General features: G+C 37.5%; 1 protein-coding gene across 1 annotated transcript; it reads right to left on the bottom strand.

The window, feature by feature from the left end:
- Positions 1 to 5,041: 5,041 nt before the first annotated feature.
- Positions 5,042 to 10,095, bottom strand: LOC115055910 (uncharacterized). Its single transcript, XM_029521985.1, has 6 exons — positions 9,952 to 10,095; positions 8,891 to 8,998; positions 7,948 to 8,087; positions 7,676 to 7,772; positions 6,978 to 7,102; positions 5,042 to 5,565 (listed from the first exon to the last, which is right to left on the bottom strand). The coding sequence occupies exons 1-6, from the start codon at positions 10,034 to 10,036 to the stop codon at positions 5,389 to 5,391; spliced, it is 732 nt and encodes a 243-aa protein (XP_029377845.1). The 5' UTR covers positions 10,037 to 10,095; the 3' UTR covers positions 5,042 to 5,388.
- Positions 10,096 to 10,535: the final 440 nt, after the last annotated feature.

The raw sequence follows: 10,535 nt of genomic DNA, 5'->3' as shown, positions 1-10,535 counted from the left end.
AGTTTCAGCTACTGCAATTTGGTGTGTTGTAGGTTATTATACTTACAATTAAGGAAATAAGTTATCATAATGATCATTAACTAAATGCTAAGTAGGTTTTTCACTTTTTGTAATTGACTGGAATAAATGGAAACCAGCTCCAAGAAGGAGGATAAAAACATGAGGACACTTGCCAACAGCTGTGTGAATCGGCAGTAGAGACTATTACGTTATGGGCTAAAATATGCAAACGTGATTGGTTGTGGTTTGAAGAAATCCTTTAGACTTGCCTTTGTTAACATTAACTGAAAAACTAAAGTTTTATGAATTGTATTTTTATCTACTTGCTTGCTTGCTTTACTATTGAATTTTTTTATAATAGGTTGTTTGGTTTTTTTTTAACTGTGTATGTTTCCAAAATATGTGAAAAGATCTGTGGCTTAACTGCTAATGGTTAATCAAATATTACCTAATTTTGTAATATTAACACTTAGTCATATTTGTCCGTTAAATATTTATGTAATTATAATAAAAAATCTGAGTATGCTGTGATATATTGCAAAGTGGATCAAGCCACTGCAGTCATTAACAATTTATTGACCTTTTTGTAATGTGAATGTAATTTCATGAGTGAAATTATGTGAATGAGTGAATTGTGTGTGTCTGAGACCTTTATCAATAAAGAAAACAAATGCTTAAACCACTTGACATGAACCTCTGACCCTTTTGACTTGGATAATGGATCGAATTCAATATGCTGAACTTAATACTGATAACTCTGCATCACTGGATTTGCAATAATCACTTTATTTTAATGAATAAATGGGATGTATTGAGTAGAGCTGCACTTCTCCAATTTCTGTTCCAAACTTTCTACTTGAGAGCAAAGTTTGAGCTTGAGATGTCCCCTCAAGCTGAAAAGGCAGAAAATGACAATGTTTTTTACTAGGAGGAAAGAATCTTCGTGGAACCGTGCCAGTCAATCTACTGTGAAGACAAAGAATTACAAAGTAAGAAAAAGGAAATGGTCTCTAGCCCTTGATACCCAGTTAAAACAGAAATGTTTCTGTTTCTTTTTTGGAGGGTTTTTTTTTTTTTTTTTGGTAGGTGGGCGATGTGGTGGACACATGGTCAGCCATGTGGCCATCACATGTCCATCATAGCATCAACAAAAACTTCTGTCAACTTCACTTGTTAGCCTCCTACCAACAAGTTTACTGGTTTACCTATGGAATGTGTTTAAATAGCCATGCTATTTAAATAGTGCAGCTTCAGCTCTAGTATTAACATTAACATCTCATTCCCTCCCTATTCTACTGCCCTCCCCCCCAGCTCACACTGTTTCTTCTGCAACATTAGTAGAGTACAATTAGTACAATTCCTTATATGCAAATTGAAGTGCATAAAACAAGTTGCAATAGATTTGAGCAAATTGGAATTTCCTCACAAAATTTTAGAACTTTGTTCAGAGAAGGTTAAATCTTGGCAGAAACGAAAAAAGAATGCCCCAGTATATATTTGTCTTTTTATATCTCATCTGTAGCTACTCCATTTTCAAAAGTGGCATGATTTCAAGGAAAGTGAAGAGTTAACCTTAAATTCATCTTTGTAAAAAAATCAGCAACAGTCTAACCAAGAGAGTGAGCTTCCTGATAACATGGGAATCCAAGATAGTATTATACATTGATGGATCCCACATCTTATCTTCACGTCTTATGTAGTTAAATTGTTGTTGGCATAATAATGATCACAGCTTGCCCCTTTTGCATGCACTAGACAAGGTATGCAAAGGATCACATTTGTTCACTATCCACACTCTTTTATTTGTCTTTTTTTGGACAAAGATTTTCCACTTTTCAACAAAGAAATGTGCATCATGGTAAGAACAAACATTCCACTAGTGTTCCTCCAGACATGGCTACTGTGGTAAAATATTCTTCCATCCTGTTCTCACATCTTGGCCTTAAACCACTGCTCAAAACCACAATTTGAACTAGTTAGTTTGTAACTGAGTTATTCTGTGTGACTTAATGGCATGCCTGTGTTTACAAGTGCATTTTACTGAAATGTCCTTGGTTATGTGTCGTTTTATTGTGATGGGACACACCCTGCCAGAGATAGCGTGACATGAGAATTCTGACTGTGAGCCGCCCTGACCTCAGAGTTGGCTGCTGATATTACACATGCCTCTAGAATGTGTGAACCTTCTTTCATTGTTTCCAAAGCGACAAGCATTAAAGCAGCTTTTGTAGCTCCTTAGCTTGTTTTTCTATTTGGCTCAGAATATGAATCTTTCTCATTTCAGGCACTCCCAATTTTCAATCAAAAGCAGAGGAGCAATCTTTCAACTGAACTTCCTTCATCACCATCACCATGTCCTCATTGTAATCTGATGTGCCATGAAGTACAAGGCAGGATAGAGCCATTCACAAGTCTTCATCCCTTCTCGCTGACTAAATATTGAGTGATTTATATAAGCTGTGATTCACTTTAAGTTGAGTGAAACCATAATTCAAACTGCTATAGATTAACGGATCATTTTCCAAAAAGAAAAGTAAAGCACTGTATGTAAGTTTTAAGTCAGCAGGATGTTTTTTTGTTCTTTGCAAAGAGTGGCATTACAGAGCATGTAGACACTATGGGTATCAACAGGTGTTGTCTACCGATGAGTCTTCACATGATTTCAGGTAACAATGGCAGTTATTTTGTCACAAAGCATTGAACTATTCAAATTTGACCAAATGATGCTATGAGAAAAAAAGAAACAAGAGTTTATTCCAAAAGCACTGGCAATAGCTGAATGAAATTTTCAATAAAAATAAATATCAACCTCATGGTGGCAATAGAAAAACAACTAGGGCAACTGCAAATAGTGGAATATATCTTCCAGAAACTATGAGTTTCTATATTATATATATATAATATAGTTACTATAGTTTCCGTAACTTTTTGACTTGCTAGCAGTGCTGATCAAAATCACTATGATTTCTCTGTGACAATCCATCCCATAGTGAATGAAACATTTCATTCAAAACCAAAATGTTACTCTCACAGTTTATCCTTTTGTGACATAAAAGCAATTTTCAGGTCATTTCATTGAAACTGCATGCTTGCTATTGTTTCCTATCTGATTGACCCTCACTGAGCCTGTTTATAGAAGAGTGTGCCCCCTCAATCTTTTTTTTAAACAAAAGACAGTTTTCTTTTCTTATGAGAATGAGGTGAGTCATAATGAGAGGATGAACATGCCCATGAATGTGGGTGTGTTTAAGCCTTTTCCAGGCGCAGAGAAAAGGGGTGGGGGGTGAAGTGGAAGTTAATGTAGGGCTCAGTGGACTCTTGTTTGTGATTTGTCACAAATAATAATTTGGCCTAATTGAGCTGTCAGCCGACAAGTTCAAAACAAACACTCCACACTGATTCACCAACCCCAACCGCCACCAAAACTATGACTAAAAATTATGATTATCAGCATGACAAATCTACATTCTTATTGTGAAGGCATGCACAAATTAACTGTGCAGTACACAAAACTCTAGACTCTGATACTGCAGTGCATTGTGGCCTCCAAACTCTGGCTTTTGTTTAGTTTCTCTGTGAGCCATGCTACCCCAAATAACTTGGAACAGACAAAGGAATCTATAGAGGGACGACACTGGAACAGAGCCATGCAAGGAGGATGCGCATGTGCCAAACCTGGCCCGCCTCTGTGCATGCATTAATTTTATTTCAGTGCTGGAAATTCTCTATAGAGTAAAAAAAAAATCTGATTATAATAAAGAAAAAGACCAACATTCAGGCAAATAATGCAATGAATGCTCACAATGAACACAGCAAATTTTGTTTTTTGATGTTTGAATAAAAAATATTCAAGCATTTTTTTTATTAAGTTTATCAAGGAAGCTAAAAAGGGCCAAACACAAGAAATATGTAAAATATAGCACAGACAAAACAGCTAAAAGTGAACCTCATGCAGCAGTGAGAAAGTTATGCATGATTTGAACATTTTCCTCAATATTTTTATTTTTCACGCAATTAGTTCAGTCACGTTCTTTGTTCTAGATCTAGGCTAAGAACAATCATATCATTTTATAAACTGGAGGCTCCAGTGGCAGCCTTCAAATGTGGCCCTTTTGACCACAAGTTAAATACATTTCTATTTAGCTGTGCTCAGACATAACTCAATACCTTTCACACAAACAGTTTGTGAAAATAATTTACTCTCCTGTTTTTATGACACACCATTTCAAGAATATATGTATGTTGCCAACTTAGAAGTATCAGAAAACCCTTTTTTCTTAATTTGTCAAATGCTTAACATCGTTCAGTTTTAAAAGCCTAAGCCTTCCCTTCTAGAAAAGTCTAGAAAAGTTTTTAAACTTCTGTGTCCAGAATCTTAAGTACCCAATAACATTTGGTATGGTTGTTGTTTCAAGTTTGTAAATGTCTGTACACATCTTCTTCTGTGTGATAATACAGAGCAAATACATCCATCCAGGGCGCCATACATCAAAAACACTGTGTCTTTAAATTCTGGTTTGTAAATGCGTATGATCAGACAATATACAATCAAATGCCCGCCTCTTTTTGACAAATTGTTGAAATGGCAATGGGGACCTTGGCTTACCATATCCTCCTTTGCATGCCAAAATCGTTATCTGCTCTGGAAGGAAAACAGAAGTTTTCCTTAAAAGATCTGTTTTATACCAAATATGTTTCGTAGATACATTAAAAAAATAGTGGCATCGTGAGTGCTGCTATTCAACAAAAAGATGGTTGTTGGTGTGATTCACAGCCCTGGCTCCTTTCTGTCTGGAGTTTGCATGTTCTCCCTGTGCTTGCATGGGTTTGTTTCGGGTACTCTAGTTTCCTCCCTCAGTCCAAAAACATGCAGGTTTGGGTTGAGTGGGGGCTCTAAATTTCCAGGGGGAATGAGTGTGAGTAGTTTTTCATCTTTGTCTGTATCTGTATGTCGGCTCTGCGATGGACTGCCAGGGTGTACCCTGCACCACCCGCAACCCAGATAAGCGGTAGAAGATTAATGAATAAAGGATGAATAAAATGCTGATTAAAAGTGGATATATTCAAACAAATGCAGAAGACAGAGTATAACTGTGTGATGGTATGTGAAGAGAAGCAGGAAAAATAAGATTGACAGTAATATAAAGTAGCATTACAGGTTTTTTTAACAAACCTTTTGTAATGGCACATGCAGAGAAAACAGGGAAACAGTTGCTATTGATGCATTAACAGGGAGTAGATTAGATGAAACAACGTACTATTAATATAAAGTTGTGCAAAGATATGGTTTGGAGTTTGGGGGAAAAAATATACTGTAAATGTGTTTCTGTGGAGTTGAGCAGGAGCAGAAAAGGTACCAAGACAGAGTTGGATGACAGGCTTCCTAATCTAAAGGGTCCTCTCCAGAACGACCGCTTTTAAGTCAGCAGGGCAGTTGATGGTGAAGACAGTATGGGAGGTGTTTCGCCTTTCCACAAGGGTGGCAACAGCTTCGCCCAGGTCCAGGTGGTTGAGATAACCAGGTACCATGTGGTCTGGCGTGGCTACACCTGTGTCGATCTTTATCTGCCAGGACCAACCAATAACATGATTGCAGCAAAGACTATGTCAGGTTTTTTTGTTCATGCTCACCGTGATAGCAATGCAGTTCAATGCAGCAAGCCAGACAAATCAGGCCATCTGATACATTGTAAAGATATCAACACATAATTCAGATTGTCTACTTTTTGTAGTATTGTTGTCAAAGGGAAGCAAGGAGAACTCGAATAGAGTAAGTACAGTGCAGCCCCCCCCCCCCCAAAAAAAAATAAATAATAATAATAATAATAAAAAAATAAAAATTAAATAAATAAATAAATAAATAAATCTGAATGTAAACTATTGACTCTATTGACTTCCAAACATAGAAGTCAAGAGTACAGGGAAATTATGAATTTTAGCAAGGAAAGTGAAGTAAATTGTTAAAACTTTCATCAACAATTAACTACGGACATTGATCTTAATGGAGAACTAAACTACAGTACCAACAAATGAGCTGAACAACCAACATATACTGCAACACTTCAGGACCAGTGCGCTCTGGACCAGTGAAGGAGACAACTCATTCGCTTTCTTTTGTTGAGCATCTCCACGGAGTTGTGTATAATAATATTGCATAGTGTTAGCAGACAGGACTTCCTCAACTGCTGTACAGAGAATATATAATACATACATACACTGGATTTTGATAAAATACAGATAGAGATAATCTTTGCTGTCATTACACAGACACCTTAGACAACTAAACTGGTTGTTTCATACATACAGAAACCAATTAATTTAAAAACGAAAAGAAAAAATTCTTCACATTCTTCTGACTTTTTTAGTCTAGTTAGCTAAACTGCCAAATTGTATATTTTCTAATATATTATATCTTTATATTCAAACCTGGGCTGCTGCAGCTTTACAGAGAAAAACAAATGGCCTGACATGTCCTGTTTGTGGCATGTTAAAATGAATTGTTTTGGCTATACACCATGGCTGTGTGTATGACAAACCTACACCTTTAAAAAGAATGTGGTGGATGATAAATCAAAGTGGTGTCTCTTTTTACACATGGGACCTATTTTGTGGCAATTCTGAGTTCCGAGTTCCAGGATTTTTGAGAATATTTCATGCGATTGAAAAGCCTGGATTGTCTTGAACACTTGTCGCTAAGACACTCTGCTTTTGCAGCTTTTCATTACTTTTGTTGTGATGATATATCCTTGTAGAGCATTTAATCACTAAATGTCATGTTAATATATGCAATAAATTTTCTCTTCCAGCTGCTCTGTGGGAAAAAGAACAGGATCTCTCCTACCAAGGACCTTTTTTCTATCTATTTTGTGCTGTATAGAACCAGTATGAGGCTCAGAGACTGAGGCCGGGTAGATATTTGACATAAGTTAGGTCTTTTGGTAACTGGCATCTGCTGTGTAATCCATTTAAAGTCTCACCTGGTTGAGTTTACAGGGGACCTTGGGGTACTCTTCTCGTAGTACCTGGCAGAAGGCCAGAGTGCTTGCAGCTCCCACAGTCAGGAAGCCTGTACCAGGCATCAGCAACTTTTCTCCTGCTCCTCCTGTAGCAGCAGCAGAGGTTAGAAAACTAGACAAACACTGGTGGATGTTGTCTACAGTATGTGCTGGAGTCAATTTATAACATAGTTACTCTATGGTTTCATTTCTTTTTATAATAACATATCAAATTAACTTGTATGTATGGTCTGAGACGAGAAACTCATTGTGTCGAACCAAAAAGGAACATAGCAGTTACCCAACAGTTCACTGTTTTGATTTAGGCTCCCTTCTCCCTTCAAACTCTCTATTCTTGGCAGTGGAAAAACTTTTGGACTTAACCTAATCAAGTGTGTAGCCAAAGACACATTTCTAAGTAAATATTGTTAGTTGTCTGCTGTGTGTAAAAAAGAACAGTACATTACATATTCTTTAAATAAATCCTGAATATAGCCTATTTTTTTCATGGACTCTCATCTGGCATGAGCTTTGTATTCAGCCTTTTTATGTAAAAAAAAGAAAGAAAAATGAAAAAAGAAAGTTCATTAGAACTCTCTGTGTTTGTGAGCATCCTCTACAATGTTACATACTGCACAGAGGCTGTGCTGGAACTAGAAATGAATAGCTGGATGATTCACCTGTTATGAAGGTGTAGGTAGCGTTCGAGTCATCCCTTACCAAGGGAAAGAAAGCCTTCCAAGACACAAATGTGCTAAAAAGTAGTGTCTCAATTACCTGGAGCAATTAAGAATGACAAAATGATCAGACAAGAATCTCAACTCCCTTCTTGGGAAGGAGGGAAAGCCTCTGTAACAACATTCAGAAATATTACTGTTTAAAACTATAAATGTAACTATTCAAAATAATAAGAGGTGAGACTCCCCTCTCCTTTTTATATGGGTGCACTCACCCAGTGTAGGTCTTTCAGAGTCTGGGTGTGTGGTGGTCCTCCCTGCCACCAGCTGAAGCCCAAAGAGGACACAATGTCAGTCACCTTCCCCACAGCCTTCAGCAGTGCCTGCTTTGCCTGCTCTGCTCCATCCTCTGACCCTGGAACAGACATAATTCAGCCCAGACACACTAAGATTGGGGCCCTTGGGGACTACAAAGTTAGACCAATAGAAGAAGCTTCTAACACCAGCTAATTTTGACAGCAATAAACTACTTGTCATATCACAACCAGGCCAAAAAAATATTGTATTTGGAAAATGGTGTATGCAATTGGGGAAACTTGTAAATTTTACAAATGTAACATTTGATGCATTCATTTAATTTTAAAGCAAAAATCTTTTATTTTGCTCTTTAAACTTATAATATATCACTTTAAAGTCTCATCAATATCGTCAGAAGGGCACCTGCCTCACCTGTGAAACTTCAATTAACCTCAGCTGCAGATTAGTGTTGTCTTCACAGAGCCAATAGCCATGCTCATGGCTATGTAAAGCATGCTGTTTGACTCTTGCTTTAAAACCAGCAGGACTCTGACTATCTGAAAATCATCCTAATATTTTTCCACCAAATGGATCTCTCATACATGTGTAATGTCACTTGGTAACCTGCCATGATGCAGATATGTAGACATTCTTATATCCATCATAGATTATATGATAAGTGGTGAAAAGTAACAATGGTATACTCAAGTCAAGGTATACTCTGCCTTTGTGTACAGTGTTGAGGCTGCACTTAGCTGCACTTAGCTGTTAATCATAACTAACCCTAACCCTAACCCTCAGCTACAATAATTTATTTACACCACAGTCAGCAGCTTCTGGGTAAAAATGCCATTTTGGTTTGCCAAATGAATGGATAGATGATGATAGTTGTCTAGATGAATGAGGTACACATGAACTTACCCACATTTCCCACTATAGTGGTGAGGTTATCCTTAGTGTTGGGAGAGACAAATGATTGGAGTCTCTCCAGCCGGCTGTTGTTCCTGGAGACAACAGCCACTTTGAAACCTTCACACACACACACACACACACACACACACACACACACACACACACACACACACACACACATTTTGCATTAGATTGAATCAGATATTAATCTGCAGTGCAGACAGCTAAAACATGCTCTTTTAACACAGATATAAGACTAATCTTTGTTAGATCATGAAATCGTGAAATTGATTTTATTTGTAATAGGGCTGCATGTCCATAACCCTAGCCCAGATCTTAGATTATTTCAAGAATATGCGATGATGCCACCATACACTCACAACACAGATATTTATATTTTAATTGCTAAGTCTAAGTTAAACTTACATTTCAGCTTTAATGAACTTAAAAATGCTTCTGACACAGCTGCTCAGCTGTATCATAAGTATGTCTAAGTATAAATCTAAATCTTTCCAAACCGCAGGAAACGCATTAACACCTGAATTGAATTTCTGGGTACTATATTTGATAATGACCACCATAATGATCTATGGTGGTTTTAATGATTTCGTTGATAATTTCATTAAATCACTTTTTTCATGTAATATGTAATGCGCATGCCAAAAGCTTTCCAGGGTGTTTTGTGACGTGGGACCAGTCGGCACACTACACATCTACATCAGACTTTTTCTGAGTTGATCTGTAACATAACTAACTTTGACATTATTCAACTCAAAAAGTTTGCTTTGTCAAATTTACTCAGGCAGACGCTATTCATATTCGATTAAAAACCACAATCACATTGCTATATTGGACTTCAAATGCAACAATAAGCGCACAGCACTTTCTGTGAGGAACGGCAGGTCTCCCCTATAGAATATTTATACCGTGTTGTATATTTGTATTAATCGACAAGACATTATATTAAAAGGTTTCCACTCCAAATATTGATATAAAAATAATCCCAAAACAGAAAATACCCAAGAAATGCGGAAAATACTCAACATGAAATAGTAATCTGAGCAGATTACCTTTATCCAGCAGAGCTTTAACTATCCCAGAGCCCACAGTCCCCGCTCCTCCCAGAGCTAACACGACCCTTTCCGAGTTTGACATGCTGGCCGCTGCTGTAGGTGACTTGCTGTGGATGGAGGCCAACTGGCGGCTGAGGTTGATGACTTGAGTTCAGCATCTTTGCCAACCCTGGAGGCTTTAAAGTCAGGGGCAATAGATCCGCCTCTCTGCTGGCGTCAGTGTGGCCACGCCCACAGGTCAATGAGGAAGGTTCACCAAACCATTCACCCAAGCGGTAAAGCTGAAAAGTAGAGAAAAGTAAAAGATAATCTAGGGCCATCTAGTGGATGGAATGGTTAGATAAACTCATAATATGACTGCGTTTCTCCTTTTTGTTGTTATTTTTCCAACAAGCGCTTTTGTCGCCTTTGATATGCGTCCTATTTAATTTATTTATTTGTCACCTGCTCTCTTTCCTTGTGCTGCTGTGGCTTTAGAATTTCCCCAATGGGAATCAATAATTATCTTATTGTTAATATGAAAACTTACATAAGAACATATGACGTCAAGGGACTAACCAATACATACAGTGCCGACCCTG

Source organism: Echeneis naucrates, chromosome 16, assembly GCF_900963305.1.
Source record: "Echeneis naucrates chromosome 16, fEcheNa1.1, whole genome shotgun sequence".
In the NCBI taxonomy this organism is placed as follows: domain Eukaryota; kingdom Metazoa; phylum Chordata; class Actinopteri; order Carangiformes; family Echeneidae; genus Echeneis; species Echeneis naucrates.
Note: the sequence above shows the minus strand (reverse complement) of the source record. Positions and strands in the feature narration are given on the sequence as shown.